General features: G+C 39.2%; 3 protein-coding genes across 4 annotated transcripts in view; all 3 read right to left on the bottom strand.

Annotated features, from left to right (window-relative positions):
* tanc1b (tetratricopeptide repeat, ankyrin repeat and coiled-coil containing 1b) overlaps positions 1 to 14,427 on the bottom strand; it is a 95,188-nt gene extending 80,761 nt beyond the window's left edge. The window contains 2 exon segments of the mRNA XM_034134454.1: positions 2,056 to 2,149; positions 14,301 to 14,427. Of these exon segments, the coding sequence (XP_033990345.1) occupies positions 2,056 to 2,116 (61 nt within the window). The 5' untranslated portion in view covers positions 2,117 to 2,149; positions 14,301 to 14,427.
* Positions 14,428 to 18,641: 4,214 nt separating this feature from the next.
* dap1b (death associated protein 1b) lies at positions 18,642 to 20,958 on the bottom strand. Its single transcript, XM_034134689.1, has 4 exons — positions 20,790 to 20,958; positions 19,629 to 19,725; positions 19,431 to 19,494; positions 18,642 to 19,288 (listed from the first exon to the last, which is right to left on the bottom strand). The coding sequence occupies exons 1-4, from the start codon at positions 20,857 to 20,859 to the stop codon at positions 19,175 to 19,177; spliced, it is 345 nt and encodes a 114-aa protein (XP_033990580.1). The 5' UTR covers positions 20,860 to 20,958; the 3' UTR covers positions 18,642 to 19,174.
* Positions 20,959 to 23,480: 2,522 nt separating this feature from the next.
* The window catches only part of pkp4 (plakophilin 4), a 62,939-nt gene continuing 61,075 nt past the window's right edge, over positions 23,481 to 25,344 (bottom strand). For both annotated transcript variants that reach the window (XM_034134691.1, XM_034134690.1), the window contains exon 22: positions 23,481 to 24,433. In XM_034134691.1, coding sequence (XP_033990582.1) covers positions 24,188 to 24,433 — 246 coding nt within the window. In that variant the 3' untranslated portion in view covers positions 23,481 to 24,187. The remainder of the gene's footprint in view (positions 24,434 to 25,344) is intronic.

Genomic DNA, 25,344 nt, shown 5'->3' on the forward strand with positions numbered 1-25,344 from the left:
ATCTTGCTATTATACCATTATCAAGGTCTTTCCTCCCACTGATTTCCATGATACTGCATGTTGCTAAGCAGATTTTACAAGGGCCTTTGTAAAGAAGATATGTTTCCTTCATCTGCAATAATTAGTCTTACAAAGTGAGCATCAAGCTCATAAGTAAATACTCATTCTAAAACGTATAAAATACTCATTTGATCTATCAAGTATAAAAGAGTGAGACATTAACCCAAAGCTGACTAAATCTCAAAACATATTACAGATGATGTATCAAACAAATAATCTAAATAAAAAATGGCAGAATGATAGAACTGTGTATAATAAAGCACAAGTAAGATATAAGAGTACAAAACTCCAAAGCACCAGACACTTAATTTTAAAATAACTTTTATCCCCACAACAGTTGGGATCAAAATGAAATCTTTATTCAAGCCTCGCAAGGGTGCAGTGAATATTTGATGTCCAATATGGAACCATCTTGTCTCAGAGACCATTAACTATTCTGCAGTGTTCCCAATTTGATTAACACAGCCTTCCCCATAAGGGCTTCTGTATAACAAATCTCATTTCAGATCCCCGGAAGGACCTTAAATACAAACAAGTTCTCCTCTTCAAGGACAACAGACAATTAACACATGGTATGCAATTTAACGCTTTTATTGCTCCTTTATAACTAACTATTTGTAATGAATGTGAATTATTTTGGCTACTGACAAATATATATGAACTAGCTGTTATCGAATTTAATAAGATATGACGCAGACCAACAGTTTCAAAAGAAATCACACATATTTGTTGGAGTCTGACCATCAAAAAACATTTAGCCAGAAATAAAAAAGCATTAAAGATTTGAGCCACATGCAGGAACAACAGTGTGGCAAAGCGACCACTGCTAGCTGTTGTATCTCTGTGACCTCTCATCTGTCTTAAGAGCCCTAAACAACAGAGAGGAGTGGTCCCATTTGATTGTCCCAGCATGAGAAAGGAGGACGAAGCTGCTTGATGGATGGGGTCCAACTGGGAGAGCCAAGCTGGGATAAAGGAGCTGTATCCCGCCATAAAACTCTGCTGCTCCCAGCCTTCACGTACAGAACACATCCTGTGTTTAAGTGCATTATGTGTGGGTGTCTGGGTAACAGAAGCTATGTTATCAGAGTGATTCATACAAGTGGTACAGGTTGCAACAGCTTGATATAAAACAATAAAAATACAAGCTAACAATACTCAATTCTCCCTCTGTACTCTGATGTAGAGCAGGTGACAGGAGGTGATCTTTACCCTTTCATTGTAGCTGTCTGACTGTTGAGTGAAAGAATAATGTCAGGCAAAGGCAGAAAGAAGAGAACTATAAGACCTACTGTATGCAGTGACTGTTTGAACCAGACTACCTGTTAAAACCGGTCCTTGGGTAGTAAATCAAGTCTAGGCTGGTAGTTGCAGTATAAGCAGTCATATGCTAGAGATCATTGGAGGGGGCTGTTGTGTGAACAAGAAAAAAGTCAACAATGTATTGTTAAGTGATTCATGTTTAGTCATGTTGGAAAATACTAAAGATTTCCCAAGGAAACGGTAACATCTGTTGTGACACAATGGTGAGGTTGTGTCTACAGTCAAAGTTAAATAAAGATGGAAGGGATCCTGCTCTGAAGTAAGAGTTAGAGATGTGACAATGGTTCTTTGAAAATTGGGTGACACATAGACGCAGTGACATCAAAAAAGAAGGGGTAAGGCTAACTGATTGCTCCTTCACAGAATATTCAGGTAATTGCTAGAACATACATTTTGGATATGTTTGCCAAGAGCACACTTAAGATTTAGCAGGACTTTTATGCTTTCATCTAAAGTTTCTCTTTGGTTTACTTAAGCTTCAACTCACTCACTTCAGCCTTCACATTCTGAATCTTTACTAAGGTTTCCATGAAAGACACGATATAAAGTTTCAATATTCAAAGAGGAATTTGTAATCACTGAAATGAAAGGATCAGATTTGCATCCAAGCCTTTGGGGTTATTTGTTCCCTGTAAATGAGCTTGCTGTTTTTCTTTATAATCCTCCACATACCTGAGTCCTTCTTGCTCCCCTTGCCTCCATCTCTGTTCTTCTTCAGCACTGCCTTGAACATGGCAAGATTCCCAGAAGCCTCTCTGAAGGGCCCCTAGGAGAAAAGAAAACAAGTCAGACACAACAAGACAACAGAAATGTATTCATAGTCAAAACTATCAGAATCAGAATCAGAAACGGGTTTATTGCCAGGTAGGTTCACACATACGAGGAATTTGACTTTATGTCGTGGTGCATACATAAAATATAAAACAAAGAATCTCCATATAAAACAAAAAATCTAATATAAAACAAAAAATCTTTAAGGACACTGTAATAAAATATGGTTAAATAGCAATAAAATAGAGCAGTAATTTACAGCGAAACAGATTGCAATTATAGAATGAATTATAGAATATAAACTATGAAATAAGAATATGTGCAGTAAGCAGTATTTCAACAGTGTGTGCATTAATGTAATGCATATAGAGACTATGTAGTGGCTGAGGTAAAGTGTCAGTGGGGGGGGGGCCGGGCCTTGTTTAAGAGGCCGGTAGCGGAGGGGAAGAAACTGTTCAGACATTAGACATTATCCAGCAATACGAACACGTTCATTTTTCATATTGATTGGAAAAACAGAGGCCATTTCCTCAATTCACCTGCCAATAATCAAACCATTTAAACACTGACATTTGCAAGTATCTTTTTACCCCCCCCAAAAAACAAGCGATACAAATGTGTCCTCAAAAACCAAACATGGCAATGTAAAAACAGTGCACATCCGCATTGTACAGTGCTTAGCTGGCACCCGGCTGGGAGTTTTCCCACAGCACTCCCAATCCTGCAGGTCATCAGCAGAAGGGTGCATGGAAAGAATGCTCTAATATTTAAACAGAAAAGGACACATTCTGCTATCTTGCTATGGAGGAAAAACACTGTCGAATGCCCTGAATTCCACATGTAATTGATGCTATGTGACTGAACTTGGGTGTTTGTCCTGCTTTCCATGCTTGTTCCCAAGCTGGTGAGCATTTTGAATCCCTTGAGGTAAACGGTATAACATGAACTCAAGCTCCAGCCTGGATCTGCTTGTTTACTTTGGAATTATTTATAGTCTTACGTAGCAGTGCATTGGTAAAATATACTTAACTAAACACAGCAGCAGTTAAACAGTTAAATGTGTGGGACTTTTGGTTTCTAACCCTCTAAACACATTATAGGTTGCTACCCTACTGTATTAATAGCAGCAGAGCAAACCCTCCAATGAAAAGAATGGTTTAAACCAAATAAGGGAATAACTTCTGCAAACAAAACACACAGTCCTCGCGCTGAGTTCTTAACCCCAGAAGCCAGGCTTTAAATATCAAAGTCATTTTACTGCTGCTGGCAGGAGGCTATCGATCCACCCTTTCTCATCTTTGATGGTTTCAGATAAAACATTGTGAAGCACAGCCTCCTCTGAATCTGTTATGGTGTTAGGGGGGCAAATCCCTGATGAGCGAATGCACTACAACTCAGCCTTCACTGCTCCAAAAAAAAAACTTTTCATGAGGTTTCAATCCACTCAGCCAAACTTTAAATCAAGATTATGAATGTTTCCACGCAACACATGTTTACTGTGGTGTTTCATTCTTACATATCCAGAGAAAACACAGACAAAGCACGCACTTCAAACTCTCTAACCTACCCAAAGTTAAACTGATCCATTTGCCATTCCTAGGCTCCATTACATTTTCAATGAATCAACATAAATGCCCTTCAATCAGTCTGTACTGAAAACACATTTTCAGTGATTCAATATTCCACCCATCACATCCATTCTGGCAGATTCAATCTATTATTCTCTCTCTGAAGATGAGTTTCAAGCCCTAGTTTCTTCTGTTGAATAACTGGTTTTAATTGAAAACATCCTCAAACATGACCCCATGTAACATCTGAACTTGATATTTCAAGTTTGAATTATGATGGGGATGTTAAATTGACTGTCCCGTTGATTCACGTAGTATGACAGACCAAATCAACCCATACTGATGACAGATAGTTGGAAATATCAATTGGGTAACAATTATTCTGCATTGTGCTTCTACTGTTAACTTGTGGCAGAGACTGTGGTTTGTTTCCCACTAATAAGTACAGTAGAAATGCTGAGGACTAATACTTTCCTTGTTTCAAAACCACTTCTTCTAGCCCGCTTCTTTCCAAGGATGACATTTCAGTCTGCCAACCCTCTCTGTCTTTCCATTATGAACAGGATAATAAAAATAGCATACGTAACCATTCACATGGTTTAATGCAATGCACTACATAATGGCATAGTCACAACTTAATAACATTAAACTGAGCCAACATAAATAATTGTGCAGGCAACTAAAATGATCATCTGAAATAAGAAATGCACTTATACTAGGGTCTTGAGGCACTCACAGGATACACAATATGTATTATCTGTTTGTTTTTTTGCGATATAATCTAAATGATAGTTATTTGAGCCTGGTATGATTTAAGTCTACTTTGATCAAAAGACTGATGTAATGGGAAGGAGGTGAAATGGCAGGATCAAGTACAGAGCAGCACTCTTGAAAGTGGATAAAGTATAATGCTCAGGAATGTACAGGTGGCTGTGAGGGAAGAAAAAAAGCATGAGAGCAAGGTAAGCGCCAGGTGTGATACCGTGAGAAACAGATCTGAGGACTGTGCCTATCTGCACACATAATAGTTTAGTTCAGTTTAGTTTGGAATAGCATAGTTCAGTACATTAGCCTAATGAGTGGAGCTGCTGAGTGCTGTGTGGGAGCTGGCTGCTCATCTCCATAGTAACAATAAACACCGCCCAGGTTAGCCCAAAGGAAATGAGAAGTGCCTCCAAAAGCCAACATGACAAATTCCTTCCATTCCTCCTCCCTATCACAGCCACCAGACACATGCAGGCCGTACCCACTGTGAGAGACACCATGTCTCCAGCCACAATCTTCAAATATCACTATTCATCCTGAGGTGTGCCTCCATTAGACAATGGTAGAGAAATCAAGCCTTGAAAATTACTGAAATTAAAAGCTTTGAATGTGCTATGAAAGGGTTGTCAATAATACTCATTTAACAATTACATAGTGATTATAATATTGAAAATGTAATCTTTTGGTTCACAAGAGCTACATCATAGAACCAGTGCTTCATACTATAACAGTGTGTATATGTTTCCCCTCGAGACACTGACACAGTCTTGCCAATTGGACAGACAACCATGACACAAAGTTGCAATAGCCACAGATGGTCAAGGATCAAGATGATGTTATTTTTGTACTGACCCTAATGTCTGGTAGAGGTGCAAAGACAAAACGCTTTCCAGAAGGGAACCTCCCTACTTAGGGAGTATTAGTGAGACAGTGAAACTACTAGTATAATACTGTCTCTTTCCACAAATAAACCCAAATACAACACATTTTTACCAAAGACAATATTGGGGCAGGATTTAAAGCAAATACATTCAAGGTAGGGATCCTCTGATGCAGCTAACACGAGACAAATAATTCAGTAAGCTGCTGATGTTTGCTTTCTAGCTATAACATGAAATAAGAGTGGGTATCCGTATACGCCAAGAACTTTTCAACACACCATTGTAACCTGATGCATTCTCTCCCTGCAGAGACCAGTCATTTTGTTCCAAGTATCTCCATCGAGTCTTCTGAATTCATGAATACATTATTTGAAACAGGAGCAAGGACAATATGTGTTGATGTTGCCAAAGCCTTGGGCTTAGTGGATGTGTGTGGATCCTTCAATAGCAAAGGCACCACAATCTACATCAAACACAGCTTGGTTTAAGCTGAGGTGGGGATATAACTGTGACCTTTGTAAGAAAGTCTCCTCAGAGAGGACTCGTGGACTGTGAAGTATGCAGCAAGAAGGGCAACAAGATTCCTCGAGCCCTCAAAGTCAGGTCCATCCCAGCGCTTTTAAGCTGTGTTTGGATATCAGCCTCAAAGCATGGCCCCTAAGAAGGGGCCTCTCAATATTAAAACAGAGCAGTGAAAGTCCTACAGTGGCTCCCATATCTTTGTGGACACACACAGGCTGAAAGAAGAGAAAATAGACTCTTAATATCGTCATGTGCAAGACACCCCAAGAGCAAACAGAAGCAGCAGAGCAACAGCAACGTGTATGGCTCATATTACTGTCTCTCACTTTATTTAAAAGGACCAAGAACCTAATCATCAAAAGGTTTAAAATGCCCCAAGCAACTGAAGGAACACACAGCATAGACCTTATCAATGTTTTTGGGTAATAACATGTAAGATTAAGGATGCTTCCCCAAAGCTTGCGTTTTAAACCAGGCCGATGTCAGCTCTACGACCTTCACTTGTGGACCGTCTGTTACCTTGGAACAGCTCAAGGCAACAATTGAAAGGACTCCATTGTATTGTATAATAAGGAGGCAGTTTCCTTTCACACAAGAGAAATTGGAAACCAGAGTGGTTAAGGGGTGCCTGGGGTTATCAACATGTATGTTTTTAACAGGTCATTCCTGACTTGATAGAGTTTAAATCTATACAGGTTGTGAAGAAGAAAAGATCCTCCCCAGCACAATGCTGGTGTGACATGTGGTTAATGGGGCCATCTAGCCATACCATAGCCATCCGAGAAGACTATATATAGAGAGGAAATAGGATTGTTTGACCCCATTGCCTCTGGCAGGGAAGCATTTCACATACATTGGTGTGGTGAGTAAGAACCTGCTTTGTCCTCTGTGGCACACCATAGAGAGAACACCCTTAAGCTCAGATCAAATTCACAACTCCTGCAGCAAACAGCTATTTTCCAACCTGGGCGTTCATCTGTCACATGTTAAAACAGCCTGCCAGCTCTCCTTATCAACACATTCTACGTGAATCTACAGATTTACACATAGCAACCACATCTTATTATTTGAGCAACCCTCAAGTTGGTTTATCAAACCTGTGTAAAGTGATCAGATATTTTTAAAATGCTTCTGTGAACGACATACTTATCTATTCTTTTGTTGTCCCTTCACTGAGTGCAGGAAACCGGCTCAGCCTGGACGGTGGGTTCAAGTGGTCCATAAACAATGGGAAGTTAACTAACAAACCCCTGCAAGAGGAAGTGTGGGGAGTAGGTATGAAGGACAGCACAGTCGCAGTGTTGGCCATTGTAAGCAAGGGCTGCTTTTCACACTCACATGATTGGAAGGGAAATAACAAAAGAACAGACATTTTTATGCAACTAGTCTACGGGTTTGAAGTGCTTCCAGCAAAGCCCCCCACCTCAGAGCCCATAAGAAGCAGGTTCTCATCTTATGCTCAGACGAAAAAAAAAAAAAAAAGGAAAATGTCTTAAATGCCAAAAGCTGACCTTTAAGAGTAAAGAGGATGATTAACTTGTTAATAAAATAATGCTACATCAGCGTGTACTATTTGACATGACAGCGGTTAAAACCCACCAACAGATCAAGCATGACTTTCCTAACACTTTACTGTTAGTTTTGTACTTTTCAACGTGAGGCAGATAAAATAGTCTAAATAATACAATAATTCTTAAACTTAAAGGTGGGGTAGGTAAGTTTGAGAAACCGGCTCGAGATACACTTTTTGTTATATTCCATGGAATGCTCTTAACATCCCGATAGCAATGAATATCTTAAGTGCTTTGACAAAAAAATCCATAACAAATTTCATCTGTGGAAGCCGTAGTACTGTAAAAAGCACGACCAATTATTTTAGCCGGCCCGTCTAAAATAACTGGATGGCCTACCTGCCTGTCAGCCTTCCATCTGTGCACAAACTTATCTCGTGCCCTCATTGGTCATGTGCGCGTTCGTGTGTGTTGGAGGAGGGGCTCTGTAAGGAAGTGGCAGATTTTTTCCGGCTGTGTATTTTCAAATTCTTGCGCACTCGAGCTGGTTTCTCCAAAATTACCTACCCCACCTTTAACTTTATGAGAATTACCAAACCAATTGTTTGTATCCTTTAAGAAAATCCTTGAATGTTAAGGTGATATGAGACAGATAACAGATGTCCAGACAAATAATCTGTGTTTAATTGCCACACACTAATTCTCACAACTTCTGATTCTGAGGGAATATTATATGTTTCTGGAGAGAATTCTTCAAAATGAAATGATAAGAAAACAATAGTGACTTTAAGACCCCTGTGATTAACTTTTCATAGCTGGAAATGATATCGTCCCATCACAGACACAGGCTGAAATGTGTAGCTTGGGGCAAAGCCAGCTAGTGTCTTATTGAGGAGGACTAGCCACATGGCTCAGCGTGAAATTATGAAGGATAACAAGTCTGATCTACTCATTAGACTGCCGTGGGAAAAGAACAGTCATTTTGGAAAGACTGATTCACCCTCTGAGGCCACTTGTCCTTGATCTTTTCTAATATGACTGATGAATAAATCCAGACACAGGACTACATGCTGGCTCAGCAATGACTGCGTCCCAGCAGTGTTGCTCTAGAAGTGTCGAGGCATGCTGCAAATTCACAGTTTCACCCCAGGCCGTGGAAACTGACTATACCAGAAAATGTAACAGGACAAGATGTATCACATCCTAACCAGATTACAATCAAAACTAAGCCAGCCATAGTCTAAGACAGGCCTACATATAACCTCCATTAATTCAGCTCGACTGATCAGAGTGTAGCATGATTTTATGAATGAGTTCAAATGTGGAGTCGGTCTTACTTCTTCTTCTACTTTACAAACCATTTTCTTCACTGAGCCCTTCCTTTCCACAACAATTACACACTGCTGACATCACACCAACAATCCCCCACCCCCAAAATCATCAGCCGGCACCATATATTTAACGTCACGCTGAGTAGCAACAATCATCTCATCAGTTACAGCCATTAAATCCTGCTATCAGTGAAGATTAAACATTATTACTATATACTGATTTGCAGTAGCAATCACGTGTTAATGAATGTCAATGAACATCTGGAGAAACATATAAATAAATCATTCTATACCATTATTGCTTACACACAATTCCACATTTGCCTCCCAGGAAGCCCAGTGTTTGAGTATGGGTAAAACATTAACCAGTAGTGTTTAAAGTCTGCAGGAAGTTCTTGCAAACACCGAGAGAGATTTTCCTCATGCTATGATTTGTAGGTCAGAGGGTCACATATAATTAACTGACTTAAAATGAAACTAGAAAGCCAGGATTTTAGCAAGTGCCTGTTTAAAAGGGCATTAAACCCAAGAAGCACTTTGTAGATAAGTTGCCAAACCCACTTGTCAATATGGAGTGCTTTCGCTGTACTGAACTACTTCTGATATCATTTAGTGTCTAAAGAAATGTTAGTCATTCAACAGCAATGGAAGAACTTTGGATTATCAGTTTATATGCAATAACTGAATAGGGGAAGACACCTAGCCTTGATCATAAATAGTTACTGTTGACTTAAAGTCGTCACATGAGACAAGCCCAGCCATTCCTGTGCAATAACTTTTAAAGACAAATATTAGCCAAGACAGATACACATTGACATATCTCGGAGATTACTAAACCCAACTAGTGACAAGCTCTTTCTTAAAACTATATTGAATCTCGTTGTCCGTATCAAATACAAAAAATTCAACCGATATAGGAAAGTTTGTGAATGTGACAAAATGTCAGAAATCAATCAAACTGCACACTTTTGCCTTTCAATGTCAGCCCTAAACTATTCAGAGACTCACTTGCTGTCCCACTGTGATGTTGTAAAGTAAAACAAGAAATAAAAAAGAAGAATAGAGTTGATAAGGAGACATTTTTCTCACACATCGGTAACCAGTATTAGTGGTTAATTTTTTTTGTCATTATGGTGACTTATAAATACAACTTCTAACACTATACTACTGTAAAACTACTTATGAAATATGAGCCCCTCCATCTAATTCCCAAGGACTTTATGCAGGTGAGTATGCTGATTTCACACTTTGGTATGTCTGAGGCTCTCAGCATCTCTCTCCCTTCTTCCCTCCTTCTCTGAGGCTTTCTAATGGCGCATTTCCACTACACGGTCGGCCTCGGCCACACTCGGTACGGCTCGGTACGGCTTGGCCGCGTTGGGCCTTAACAGGGCCGACTCACTTCATGCTGCGCTTCCATTACAGTTTAGGAACTGGGGTAGTTACTATAGTAACGCAGTATAGGCGGAGCCGTGACGTCATCTTCAATGAGAACCCCAGAAAAACAACACAGCCGTTAACTGTTAGCACTCAGAGCTCACAGCTCCTTATATATGTTCAGAAACTCGACAAAAGTTAAACAAGTACACACCACAGACTGCCTGTGTCATGGTGAATACAGTCGCTGCTTTATTTATGTCTGTATAGGCCGTTGTTGTGAGTGTGGACGGTCAGAGCATATACTGCGTTAGCTTAGCCAATCTCCATCTAGAAAAACACGCATTTTAAAAGGTTTTTCGCCTGCCGTCTGTCTGCAGACTTGACAAAGCATTAATTCATGGTTTTTACTAACCGGTATCAGTATGTTGTTACTTCGGCATCATTTTGAAACGTGTATTACAATTAAATCACGGTCAAATATGTCCATCTTGTTGTAGTTCTAGCCCTCTTGCCAGCGCTCCTCTCTCTAGTTTAGCATACTCAGCCCGACTCAGCCCTGTTTGTTGGCCCCGATAGAACCACAATTTTCTAGGGCCAGAAAAGAGGTGAAAAAGTGGCCCCGCGCCGTGCCGCGCCGGAACTAGGCCTAGTGGAAGCACAACCAAAAAAGGGGACGGCACGACACGGCACGCTTAAAGCGAGCTCCGCGCTGCAGTGGAACTGCGCCATAATAGGCTTGACAAAAATGTAAATCATTTACAGCTGTTACTAAGAAACCCTTCCAAACACACGTGCTCTAGATACACCCATTCAAGCATGAGTGCAGATAAGCACGTGTACACCTTGCAGACCTAGATTATACGGTATAACCCAATGACAAATTATGAGATGGTATGTAATCCAGATTGTGTCATACTAGGACACTTTCCAACACATCACTGAAACACAAAGGCAGTATGCAAGGCTGTCATTATGTAATGCTTTGAAAAATGACCCGAGGGGAAATTAAATGATAATACAAGCCACTTTGATACAGAACTTGTCATAAGCCTTTAGGACACCTAAATTAATTCAATTACACAATACCACTTGGGCTATAGGCCTGTGTGTGATCCTCCATGCTACCACAGAGAGTGCAACATGATTTATTTGCCCGTGAATATCTAGGCATTGCAGAAATTGGCATGAGTCTTGTTTTAGAACAACAATAAAGAGTAAATAGAAAATGGAGTCTTACCATATTTTTGCGAGGAAGCCAGGTTTTTATGATCACTTCAGCTACCACATTGCAGGAGATCGTGTTGCACTGCCCAAAGCATAACAACCTGCGCTTTGTTCCAGTTCCAGGCTCTCAGGAAGTAACTGCTTTTTGCATCTTCAGCTATTAAATGAATATTTCACAACATGCCTTACAGCCATCTAAATGATTGGCATGTGAAAATGTCTTCTTATGATAATAATGGTCGCTTATTGTACACAATATGAATATCACTTACATGTAGATAGCATAGGAGGTTGGTTCATTTCAAGCTGTTTTTTCTTGTTGAATTTTTTCGAAATGCAAGCTAAAATACCATATGCACTCTCATAAAGCCCAATAGATTAGCTACAGACGTTTTGAATGACAGCTTTCATACCAGCACAAACAAACCAACCAAACAGGAGGTAGTTTGAACAGCAACATATACTGAGCAAAAATATAAACGCAACACTTTTGTTTTTGCTCCCATTTCTCATGAGCTGAAATCAAAGATCTAAGACACACACTCTCTACACACAAAAAGCCTATTTCTCTCAAATATTGGTCACAAATTGGTTTAAATCTGTGTTTGTGAGCACTACTCCTTTGCCCGAGATAATTCATCAATCCCACAAGTGTGGCATTTTGAGATGCTGATTCGACCGCATGAGTATTGCGCTGGTGTGCCTCTGGTTGGTCACAATAAAAGGCTACTCCAAAATGTGCAGTTTTAATCACACAGTACAATGCCACAGATGTCATTTTAGAGCATCCTAAGAGTGTAATAGGACATATGTTGTCGCTTACACGTTTGGTTTGTGTTATCAAGTATTCTGACATCCCAAAATAATCTTGGTTAAACAGAATGCTGACAGTAGGGGTCCTGAACCCAAATCAATTCTGGATCCTAGTGCTTCGACAATTAGAGAAGTACAAAAGTAGAAAATCATCATTCTCATCAAAAATGTGCTGTCTGTCGGGTCACTGGCTCCAATAACTTTCCCTCCTCAGCCATAACAATGCGACTCTCATGCCAGCATCTGTTACTGGCCAACTGGCCGGGGACCATGGGAACTAGGCCCTGTCGAGTCCGGGAGGCAGACTCTTGTGGCACTTTCAATAAGATGAGTGCTCTGTAGTACAAACATCTCCCAACCCTGCAGTTGGTAGACAATTGGAGTAGCTGTCTAGCCTTGGCATTGAGGCATGCAAATCAACTGTAATGGTTCTATAATCAGCGTAAAATTGCCTGAAATTATGTTAGAAAGTTAATGCTGACTATCTCTATGTTACAGTCAGCATGACTGTCAGAAGCAAAGCCTGCTTCACCTGTTGAGTTTGGAATAGATAGTAAATGCTGTATGAACAGTGGAACTACCCTCGAAGCTAGATTGAGACAAGTCACTCAACACAGGAAATAGCTAAGGTTATGTCAGATAGAATCCAAGACGTTATTAGGCTTTATATCACTTGTTCAGAGAGAACATCCAATCGATGACTTCATGTGTTCTCAGAGATCAAAGCAACTTCTTGACATTTACAAGCAGTTTTCCAGAAGGGGAAAACAGAGCTTTGCTTTTTAAACACCTGGCTGAGCTACAAGGGGATTCCTCTATTGAAAAGATTGCTGAAAACAGAAAAAGTCATATTCAGCAAGTGGTCAAACTTCAATGACTCAATCTATGTGGGCGGACGAGATTACAGTCCTGTAGTCTTAACCCTACCACTATATCTGGGCTGGGTTCTGGTTTGGAAACCGCTTCATCCAATCAGAAAATACAGACTAAAATTAGCATCAAACAAGACCACATGGTTATAAGAAAAGTAATGAACCTTTTTATAAAACATCTGCATCCTACTGAGCAGGATGTTGCTCCACAATAAGTATTACCCTTATTCAAAAGTTATTGGATGTCTAGTAACAAGCAATTAAGGCTATTCTGCACATTACAAATGATTGTAATAAATTAAGTAAGTAAAGTATTAATGTACTTTGAAGTTACTCTTTAATAACAAACTGTTTGTTCATGTATTTCTAAATAGCCTAGTCAAAGTCTATCAGAGCTGAAAAATGATTCGTTTTATGTTTTATTCGTCCAATAGTATAAAACCCATTATAGATATTACATTAAAATCATAAAACTTTGCAAAATCCTGACATGAGGGGCTGGAACCACAGATATTGATATTTAGCTAAATATTACTGACAAAAAGAATCCATCAGTTCTAAATGTTCCTGGCTATTGTTTTTTTATTGAATAACTTTGGAATTTTTGACTGCTGTTCAGACATACAATTGACTCTATGAAATGATGACAGGCATTTTACAGTTTAAACAATAAAACAAAATCAATAGACAGGTAATGCAGCCCTAGTGTACAGTAAACTTATAATAATATAATAAGTACTTTCACTTAAATGTATATAATCATCTGTCTGTCAGTCATGCTGCCAACAGTTACTCGACTCATCGTTTGAGCTCAACATAGCTCGTTCTAAACACATGAGATGTTAAAAATAAGGACAATATCCAGGTAAAAGTGATACACATGAAAGTGAAACACCATCTTGTTTGATCAGTTATCAGTGCCCCGTTAGCTCCAATTCATACCAGCCAAACGCAAAGGTTACCTGTAAGTGTGTGATGTAAGATAACGTAGCAACTCAGCATGTTGAGCTAGCAAGCGTGGGTAACGGTTACCTTTAACGTCAAATGGCGTAAGGCACACAAAAAGTAAATCGAGCACAGAGAATAAATTGAAAGTAAAACACAGTGCTGTCACTCCCGGTGGTTTTGACGGCAGGTCAATGGGCATGTCCCGACATTCCTCCCAACTCACTGCCACTAAAACTCCTGAATGGAAAACTTATCTCTACTTTTCTGAAACAACACTTCCAGGGTAACTCCGTCGACACAGTTAAGTTGAGAGTATTGTCTTAGGTCTTACCTGATAATTGTCATGGATATGAAAGTATAACCAAAGTTTTCCCAGTCTTTCTGCGTATATCTCCACACAAACTCAGTCCCCACTTGATCCACCAAGGTATGCTACGGGCCGCCGGGCTCCTCCTCCCCGCATGAGGTCATCTGAGAGGGAGGCAGGAACATCAACAGAGGGCAGGGAACCAGGACAAACTCCCCCTCCTCCTTCCTCCTCTTCCTCCTCCCCATTCTACATGCATGCCTCATGGACACGACAGGATGCGAGAGATCCAAGATTATTTACTGTACAACTGCAGGCTACAAGCTTGCAATTTAATGATGTTGGCCAGTAAAAGTCACGAAATCCCCCTTTAAAAAGTCTCCAAATCGTTCAAAATGACCTGAATTGTCCATGTTTTATTTATTCAGTTAGATGCTCTATGGTGATTTCTTTAGTGCATTAAAAAACAAATCAGGTATTTTCACAACTAAGTTAAATAAAGTCCAAATAAAACTTTTTACAAGGAGAAGCCTTCCTAGGAATTTACAGGCTAATAAAATACCTGTGTGATCCTTATAAAACTGACAATTACCGTGAGATGCAGTTAAAATCTCAGAAACAGTCTGTAATTGGGCTTTGTTGCTGATAAGGCTATTATGTCACAAATAAACCATGGGCATTTAACTCCCAAATGAAATGTCTTAATGATGTTTCAAAGCTCTTGCCACTGTGCAGGAATACATTTCTGCACTGAATTCTCTATATATTGATTTCTGTTGCTACATTTTAGATATACTGAGCACAGAATTACTGCCAATTATAAAACACCTAAGTATCACAGCTATTCATTTATAGGCAACATACACACAGCTGTCTTCTGTTAACATCATATCAATGGATACGGAGGAATCAAATCATATTTCATTGTCACACACACATGCACACTACACACAGTAAATTAATCATTTAACCAACTCTAGTTTGTGGAGCAGAGGGCAGCTACTTTACAGCACCCAGGCACTAGTGTTTGTTATGGTCCCTTGCTCAAGGGCCCCTCTGCAGTGCCCTGGAGGAGAAGTGGACCCTCTGAGGTACTAGTCCAGGCTCCTTACTTGGTCATATTTTCTTCATTTTCAGTCCCTAAATCAAGTCTCCATGGAAGATGGCTACCTTGGAAGTTTTAGTACTCACATTTGATATGCAAAATGAACATGAAGTGGGAAACTATATTCAGAGGTAAGACATACAAATATTAATTTACACGGGTATTGTTAATATTTTAGACCTTGGCATGACGTTATTTGCTACTCTGCAGATTAACATTTTACACACTACATATAAGAAGCTCATAAAACATTATGCATTACTACATCAAACTATCCAAGGGTATATAAACTTGGCACCACCTGTACTGGCTACAACATAAAAATGCTGCTTTGCATCAAAGATTTATCAATCTGAAGGAGGCCAGTCTTTATAAAAAGCACTTTTATTAATAATAAATGTTGCTGCCAATACCTCTGTTCTTTTCACAGCCCAAATACACAATCGAATGTGAAACTTGACATGGAGTATGTACATTGTGTTCCTAAGTAAACAGTCTAAGCACTGTTATTACGGTTAGCATTACAATAAAAAGTCTATTGATAGGCAAATGTAAAATTAGTAGTAGTCCATCTAACAGCAATCTTGTATTTTCCTCCTTGTTGATACACATTAGAAGAACACGGGTTGAAACATGAGTCAAAGCTTTTATTTATAATTGGCCTAATAAATGTAGGAGTGCATTAGTGGTTGTTAGAAGCAGGATTTATTTGTGTGTTCTTCTGAATCTCTGCTGCATGGTGTCATATAACACATATCATTATGTATCTTCACGTAACTGTTATCTGAGAGGGTTTAATGTTTTCACATGCTGGTATATAATAGTGGCAATAAATCTTTCATCATTCGTGTTTGCTTGAAAGTGCAAACAATTGCTTACCGTTATACAATACATTGCAAAGACTGTTCCCTGCCTGGTCTGTCAAGCTAAGCTCCCAGCATGCCTTAGTGTATGGTGACCTCATGAGGTGACAGATTTGTATGCAGCTTGTTGCATGTGCGAAGCCATGTTCAACAGATATTTAATGTTAAAACATTATCTAATGTGTTTTTCCCAATTTAGGTGTGTGAACTGCATTAAAATTAGTAAACCCACCATGCCTAAAACTGTAAGTTGATGATAGGAGTGCATTTTTTTGGGGCCGCAAACCACATCTTCTCAGTCATCCCACTCCTCTGTGTGAGGCACTGTAATACAGTCGGTGAGCAGTGTTTTCTCAGCAGTGTGGTGGGCGTCACAGGGTCAGTGAGGCTCTTCAGATGGCGGGGAAATGGGCAGACACTGGCAGGGAAATGCACCAAGTCTGCAAGTCAGAAGACCACCAACTGCTCCTCTCCTCAAACAGAGCTGCAGACGTCTCTGAACTTCACACACAGATGGCATCAAAGGCATGTGTGAACAGCATGACCATCACAGAGAATTTAAGGTCGGCCCATTGTGTCCACAAGGCTATCTTTGAGTACTTTGTTGGCGAACAAACAAGCTGACACAGTTTGTGTGATTTCAAATGCAAACAAAATGGGCACATGTATTAATGTGGTGACATGAGACACATACAACAGAAAAGAACACACTGACATGTTGAAACCAGTATGGGGATAAGGGGAGGAGTTTTTGTTATTGTATTTACAATCTAGCAGGGATTATTTTTAATTGAAAGGGATAGCTGAGACACAAAGCCACATTCTGTATTGTCAGGGTGTGAATGAATATAGCATTACTCAGTGCCCAACGGTCAAGTAGCTCCCTTAGAATTAGAATTGTAATATTGGTGCTTTTCAGCTGTGAAAGGAAAATGTTAAACCAAGCAGCATGGCTTTATTTTTTTAACATAATATCTTAAGATGGCGGAATTCCATTCAGGCTCTTGGTATTGTGAATGCTGAATCTCTGTCACATTGTCATGTATTACTGGGACAATTTGAATAGAGCTAACAAGGCCAACAGATGTTGAGGTTATTGGAACAAATGTGCTGTATAAATATATTTTGTATCATTTATATCTACTTTTTTTTTTTTTACTTTATATTCATTTGTTAGCACTTAACTGAATGCAACAATTACTTATATTGAGACATTATGTATTCTGCATGAACTATTATCCTGTGTATGACATGATTACATTTAACAAAAAAACATTATGAAAACAATTTATCATCCTTTCTATGTCTTTGAAAGTACTGTGGCTGACAACTTAAAAAAAAGAAACATTACAGTGCTTTGTCGTTTAGTGTGTTGTTTGAGCGTCTTTCAGCTTCTCTTGTTGTCCATCAGGGTTTATACTTCAACACAAACATGACAGATACCAAACAGTGAGACCTGAAATGTAAGCAGGCTGATGAATGTATAATCCAGTTCCAATGCATCCATCTCTTCCACCTAATTTGCACTGCACCCCAGGCCTGCATTCATAAATTATCCAGGAAAGTGATTAAAAACCCAGGAATCACTTGCCCGTCTGCACCACCACAACCTTAATGATATGGAAACAAACTGTTGTCTCTTGTTTTGGTATGAGTGTTAAAGAAATACAATATGGATTTGGTTTACCATTTAAAAGAAATAACTTTCGTTTAAGTTACTGCTGCCCTCTCGAGGATTTTTGTTGGAGTCATTTGGCCTCAAGCAGGGCTGAGCAGGTTCTGCTTATGGGAATTTCCTAAATAGTTTTCCATTCACATCGTTAACTGAGAGTCACTTAACATATATTGAAAGAGTCATACGAAAAGATCTCTTTCTCCAAGATAGAACATTTTTGTTAATTGCAGACATAGGCTTAATTTCTACTCGGGACACTGGGAACATGTCCCCACCACATGTTCTGAAAATAGCTTGCACAAAGAATTATGAACTTTGAGAACAGTTTATTTGGACAAGAGAACATGTACAATCTGGAGGACTGTTGACACTTTGATGTATTTCTGGTAACCCAAGTGGTGCAGTTTGGATATGCGACATGTTTAATATTAGTAATAATTGAATAGAGAATAAAGCAATTGTTGCTCCCACTATGCAGCAGTGTGGCATACTTACAGCACTAGTTGTCAGCATTTTTTATTGTGAGCTTATGTACTGTATGTATGTGATTGTGTATGTATTGTTTGCGGAAGGTGCTTATTTCAGTAGTTTTTTTTGTATCTGAAAGAAAGTGTCCCCACCACTTCTAACAAAGTGACGGCCATGATTGCAGTATCTTGTTACACTAGATGTTGAAATGCACAGGGCAATCTTTAAGAGTAAATAAACACTTGAAAACCAGAGAAAGTTGTAATTGTTTAATGAATGCAATTCAGTTTGGTAAAGTACACAAAGGTCCTCACGTTATAAACAGCCATTTGCTGCCACCTAGTGGTCATTGCTACTTACTACAAAAACACATTGAGGAAAAAGGAGAACTGCAAAATAGGAATGCCATGCGATTTCTATTTCTTTTTTTATTCAAATCTAATAAGTGCCAAGCAATACAAAGTAAAGATTTAACTGAAAAAAAAGTTTCAAAAACCCTCAAAACTACCCTCACATTAAACATACCCCAACACCATCAACAAGGAAATACAAAAGCATTTCTCTTAACACTATCAAAAGGCACATTAAATGCTGGTTTATACGGTTTATACACATTCTCTCACAGCCTAGAAAGTAAACTCCGAGCTTGACGAAATCTTGCACTCCATTAACACTGACACTTTACAGATAACCTGTCAGCCCCCTCAATTGTCTAACCCTTCATGTTTATCTTTCACAGTTGACTGGACACGGTTCCCTCTGGGGCCAGTCTTAAACAAAATGTTGTTCAAAACTTCCTCGGCTGCTGGATGCAAAAGGACCGGAGGGAGTGGGGCTTCATTGCAGGGCGCACCTTTCCGTGCCTCACACTCACTGGCGTCTCTGGAAAGTCATGGCTCAGCTGCAAAAAGACATCAGGCAGGAGTTTATTACACCACATGTCTCTGTGGCCTGAGGCACTGTGTCCATTCCAGTTTGCCCAGCAGGAATGAACTCGACATGCACAGTAAGAATGTGCTTTTTACTAAAGGGAGTTTGTTTACCTTTTCAAGAGTTCCCGACAGAAGAATACTAACTTGTTGCATTCTGTTGGAGGTTGCAAGGGTCCTGCGGAAAGATCAAAGTTCAAATTAACTTTAAAAAAAAAAAAGTAAATTCAAGCAGTTTAAACTGTAAACATCCATTGCTGTGTCCTTGGAGTTTACACTTGTAAGTCATTATCATACAAACTCTCAACCTACCTTGGTTTATCAGACCGCTTGCTCTCCTTCTCTGGAGTCCCATGGGAGCCACTGTCTTCAAAGCCTTTCTTGGCTACCCTTTTACCGCCAGCCTTAACTATTGACCAAAAGAAGAAACTGTTTTAAAAAAATAGATAATCCAATACAAAAAAAAGAGAAAGAAAAAAAAAGAGGCCCCTGGCATTCCCTTTACAAAACAATCTGTACCAACAAAGATTTGATGTGAACGTTTTAAGTTGCTTTAAAAACACTATACAGATTGTAGGGGGTCATGCATGATTAATTGTTGTCCAATTTGAGCAGCCGACATTTTAAAAAGTGGGGGTCAGGGAAAACCTCTGAAGAGTCAAAAAATGATTAAAAGCAGTATTGGTTTCCCATTACGAAAATATGTTCAAAATCATATGTTTTACGTCTTTTAATTTCCCAAGGCTTCTAGAAATCGTTAAAATTGCCATCAAAACAAAACCCCTCCTTGGTCAACTACTCAGAAGTCACGCCCCACTAATCCATGGGCCGTGATGTGTGGAGGGGGAGGGGGTGTGTCAAACAACAACACCTTGAGATTTCACGTCCAAAAAAAGTCAGAAGAGCAATGCAAATCTGTACATTTCAAAGTGAAAATACCCAGACTAGACCTGTGAGCACAACCCCATTTATCGTACAATGCTCACTAAAACGGAGAAAGAACAAAAACATTTTGGGTAGTGTTACACATGCAACAAAGGGACCGATTACAACAACAAAAAATCCCAAAAATTATTATTTCTCCCATCGTCAAATTGCGTCTTATACAGTCTGTTTGCACAGCATGGTTTTAAATGCATGTTATTGTGCTCACATGAGTGTTCAGTGAGTGAGAACACGGTGTTACTTTCAGCAGGGCCTGCGTCCAAACAATGTGCGTGAGGGGAACAACAAACGATGCAAGTTGGATGCAATGAGCAATTATCAAAGAATTCAACGAATCAATTGGTTTCCCACGATAAGAATACATTCACCAACCCACGTATCACAAAGGGATGTAAAAGAAAAAGCAACTCGAATATTTTTCTCAGCGTCTGCACGGCTCTATCTGCGTAGCAGGGAAAACAACGCTTTTGCTGAATGTAGTAAAAAAATCCTCCGCGCATTGCGAAGTCCATGCGAACAACAGTTTACCTGCAGGAGGGTGTCCAGCCTTCAGCAAAGGAGAATCTCTCGTCCCGGATTTGGATAGTCGCTGCACCATTTTCGAAACTTTCTGTAGAAAAAGCAAAGAACACACCTCGCTGAACGCCCACTTGGTTGTTTTTATGCTCAAACAAAGATGACGTAGACAGGAAGCACCTGCCAGAGAGACGCCTATTTGATTTTTTTTTAAACTGATGTTCAGCTTTGACCAATAAATCGAAACTGAATTTCGTCATACCGATCATTTACTTTCAAGTAATTGTGCATATGTTTTTGCGCATCTATTCAAGTTTTCCTACTTTGTTTTTTTTTCTCCATTGTTTTATTTTGAAAATCTTTGTAAAAATCGTTGAATGTGGTAGCAACAACAGACTGCCTGACAAAGACAGGGGACTTAAATAAATTCACATTTGATCAAAAGCATTTTTCATTAACATATATGTTAAAAAAAACAACTTTGTGCCTCTTAAAGGAACTTCACAGCTTTTCTTTCAGGAACTACACTGTGGCTGTGGCTGAGGCTGTGGCTCAGTGGATAGTGTGCTGGACTTCGAATCAGGTGGTAGCAAGTTTGAGTCCCACTGCAGTCAGCAGGTCGTTGTGTCCCTGGGCAAGACACTTCACCCCAAATTGCTCCTGTGGGGATTGTCAGCATTGAGAATGTAAGTCACTTTGGATAACAGTGTCTAACAAGTGACATGTAATGTAATACACAACTCTTCTTTAAGAAGATAATTACACAATAATATGAGTAGGCTATATCCTTTATGGTAGTCTATAGGTCTTTACAGATGTATCCAGTTATTCTGCCTAAGATTTATTCAACAATTAGGGCTAGTCTATACATTTAATCATCTTTAAAGTACCTCATCATAATTAGAAGTTTCACTCAAGTTAATATTGAACTCCAACAAGTCTAACAGGAGGCAGGAAGATGTCAGTCAAACATGTTACACCTGTGTGTGCATACTATTTGTGAATCACATTTGACTCAAAGTCTGCTTCTACACATGCAAATAAGTTTAACACAAATTGTTTGTGTCTCTTAATTCTCCTACATGACCCATTACTGGCAGAAGATTACAACCTGCTCATTGAAATAAGTGAGGCTTAAACCACACCCCTGCTGGGGTCAGATACAGCCATTTCTTTGTCAACAAGCTCAGGTTTGGCTGACTCTCTGCTGCGTGTGGATAGCATTTGTAATGTGTGTCTTAGTGTCTGAGGCGGTACAGTATGTGCTATACAACTTTTGGCAGTATTACATTGTGGGAGTTTCAATGTCCCTGGCAGCTCCAGTCTTACTGTGTTTGTCGAGTGGTTTGTTCTACTTTCACAAACACATTTGTTTGGGGATATACAGCAGGACTAAGGTATACATCCTGAAGCCTGTGCTGCTTTATTACCTGATCTTGATGCCCTGTCTGGACAAAGATCCCTGAGACTAGTTACAATACCTTCATCATTTCAGTTTGGTGTTTATGCGTTTGATCCAGTTATCAGACAACAATCTTTGGGCAAGGTTGAATAGAAAAAATAACTTTATATTCTGCACAGGGAGGGGAAGATGTGAGGGTTTAATATGTTCGGATGAATCCTGAAATAGACGAGGAAAATGTCTCATTACAAAGAAAATATATTACATGTCTATTTCATTTCATTTTTTGCATACTGTTATTTCCTCCTATAGAGGGGTGTGTTAATGTTCAGAAAGTACAACTAGTTCTGCTGTGTTGCTCCCCTGGCTCTCTCCTCTGCAAAATCATTGGCTGGTTAAGCATGCAGCTGCAGCCAATCACAGACCGCCTGTGGTAACATAGGGAAGTCTGAGGAGCTGTACATCTTGTTCTCTTGAACATTTTGTTATGTTCTGACAAAGTGTAGTATTAGTATATTAACTCATACCTTTACTCCATGACAGAAATCTCCAGAGGTGGGAGCTGCAACTGTACATTATTATTTTTCATCTGTGTAGTTATATTTTATTTTCAGTTTCTTAAACGTGTATTATGCCTCTCCTAATACAGGGGTGGCTGTGGCTGGAGGGGTCATCCAGCAATTGGAAGGTAACCACTGTAGTCATCATGTGGAAATAACCTTTGGGAAGATATTGAACACAAAACTGCTCAGAATAGCATAGCAACCAGTGTTTGAATGGGTTAATACTAACTTGTATTGTTAAAGTGCTTTCAGTCATTGCAAAGACAAAAAAAATGCTATGTAAATGCAGTCCTATAATAAGACTGCTGCTGCTGATTCAGCATTGCTACATATAGGGGTGTGGATGATTGTCCTTTTTTACTTTTATAAAAAACATGTAGTGATTTTAAGCATGATCACAACTTTGTAAAGAGGATTATGTCATTTTTACAAAATTGATGATAGATGCATTACTGATTTGCCTTCCTTGATACTTGTGAATGTGAACATGCACTTTTAGTAGAATAATGTATGTGTTGAAAGGAAAGATTTTATACACATCTGCACATACACAAGCTCATGCAGACATATTAGACACAGATTTACGAAACACTGAGTTAGGCTAATGTGTGTGTCAAACAATGTAATCTAACAACCCCCTGGACCGGAACTGAAGAAACACTCATTTCATGTTTTTGGCATATCTTAATGTGAAAGATATGTTTTCACCATATTGAAAAGATGCAATGACACGACGTGTAAAAAACAAAACTGACCTTTTTTATTATTTTAGCATGGTTGTGTTATGGAAGATCTTTGTCCACACATTTTTTTTTTCCATATATTTATATATCTGTAGAGATTTAACATGGCACAAGATTCTTTTTTTTAAACCAGTGCTGATGAATGTAAACCAGGTAACATGTTTTTTTCTGTATTTACAATAAAATGAAAGAAATGTACAAGACTCCATGGCATTACACAGCTTCAACATTAAGTACAGATACAATTTGATCCCTCTGTACAGTCTAACATCATAACTTCATTGTATTTGTTTTTTTTGTTTCGTTAACAGATATGAGTTCATGATCCATTTTGGCTTCAGCACATACACATTCCCCATCTTGACTCTTACCGCATACCCTCGCTCACATGACACACCTTTCTCCATGCTCTCACAGCTAAGATTTTCATAAAGAAAATAAAACTAACATCTAGACAGAGCAGGACGCACGTCTTCCTCGCTGTGGTGTAGAGTATCGCCCCTCAACAGATTTCATCTTCCTTCTTCTAAATAAAAAATAATTTAAAAAAACATTCCTTGATTTCCTTCTTTGGCACACATTCCATTTTTCCATCAGCCATCGCTCAGTTGAACTCACCCGCCGCAGGCACGCATTCACTTTATTAAAAACACACTTATAGCCAAGTTCATGAAAAAGTTTGTTTGTTTCTTGTCTCCGGACCTATACCCAGGAGTCAGGAGAGCCCGGGTACTGCTCCGCCCTGTAGGAAGGCCTCCGTGTGCTGGCGTAAAAGTCCACATAGTTGGTGTTGGATTTGAGTCCGTGAGGCTGGGAGCTGTAGTCCGCTGTGGGCGGGTAGGTGATCACCTCCTCTAAGTACGGGTCTTCGAAGCCGTGTGGATGCTGCAGGTACATCCTGTACGTATCGTAGTTCCTCCTTCCTGGCTCCTCTGTATAATACACAGGCTGTAAGAAAAGAGAAAAGTAGGATATAATAAAATGATTTTCACTGGTTCAAAAGGCAACAGTGGTAACAAATGTATTTCATTCATGTCTTAATTTGCATTATTTTATTTCATATTCTGTCCCATATTCTATTGACATGTATATAGATTTATGCACTCATTTTTGTATTTTATTATATATGTTGCATTGTTGGAGGAGCTCAGGTCAGAAGAATTTCATTGCCCTTTCTACACTGTAGCTCTGTGCATATGACAATACTGAAATACTGTCCTGAAAGTTATAATCCTCATGACAGGGAGTCAAATTATGAAATAGAATACTGTTTTTGATCCTATTAAGTATTCAATGGCAGGACACTCACGTTTCCTTCACACTAACAAAGAAATCAAGTGTAACTGTTGGTCTCACTGATGTCATCATCACTGTATGCTGTTCACTCTCCTTACACTGCATCAGAGCTGCTTTAACTGAATGCAAACCAAACATTTCCCACTGCTACAGCCTCTTATTGAAAGTCGCCCACTGGCAAAACACACAAAGTAGTTAATGAAGAGTTGCATTCGATCTGCTGCACACCTCAAAATCCTCAGAACAGGTGTTGCCAAATGTAAACATTTATTAATAAAATAACAGTTTTAAGGTTCTTGTACTGGTGTATTTTTTATTTTATGCTAAATGAATATTCGTTAATTCAAGTCCTTAATAAATGTGTTCACACAATGGAGTTGTGGTGTCTGTGGCAACACACTGGCACACTTATGCCTGGAGATAAACTATCCAAAACGTTTACAATTAAGTATTTGATCCTTTAGCATATTAAGTAAAATTAGCTTTGTTAAGAAGATTGAGATAATAAGAAATTAAATATGTGTGTAATCTAAAATGCGGAAGTTTCCTATGTTTAAAGGATG

Source organism: Trematomus bernacchii, unplaced genomic scaffold (assembly GCF_902827165.1).
Source record: "Trematomus bernacchii unplaced genomic scaffold, fTreBer1.1, whole genome shotgun sequence".
NCBI lineage: Eukaryota > Metazoa > Chordata > Actinopteri > Perciformes > Nototheniidae > Trematomus > Trematomus bernacchii.

Coding starts and splice junctions, on each gene's coding strand:
- dap1b (XM_034134689.1), bottom strand. CDS start 20,859: ATGGTGCAGCGACTATCCAAATCCGGGACGAGAGATTCTCCTTTGCTG. Junction 19,726..20,789: donor GGCTGGACACCCTCCTGCAG/GTAAACTGTTGT, acceptor TTTGGTCAATAG/TTAAGGCTGGCGGTAAAAGG. Junction 19,495..19,628: donor AAGCGGTCTGATAAACCAAG/GTAGGTTGAGAG, acceptor ATCTTTCCGCAG/GACCCTTGCAACCTCCAACA.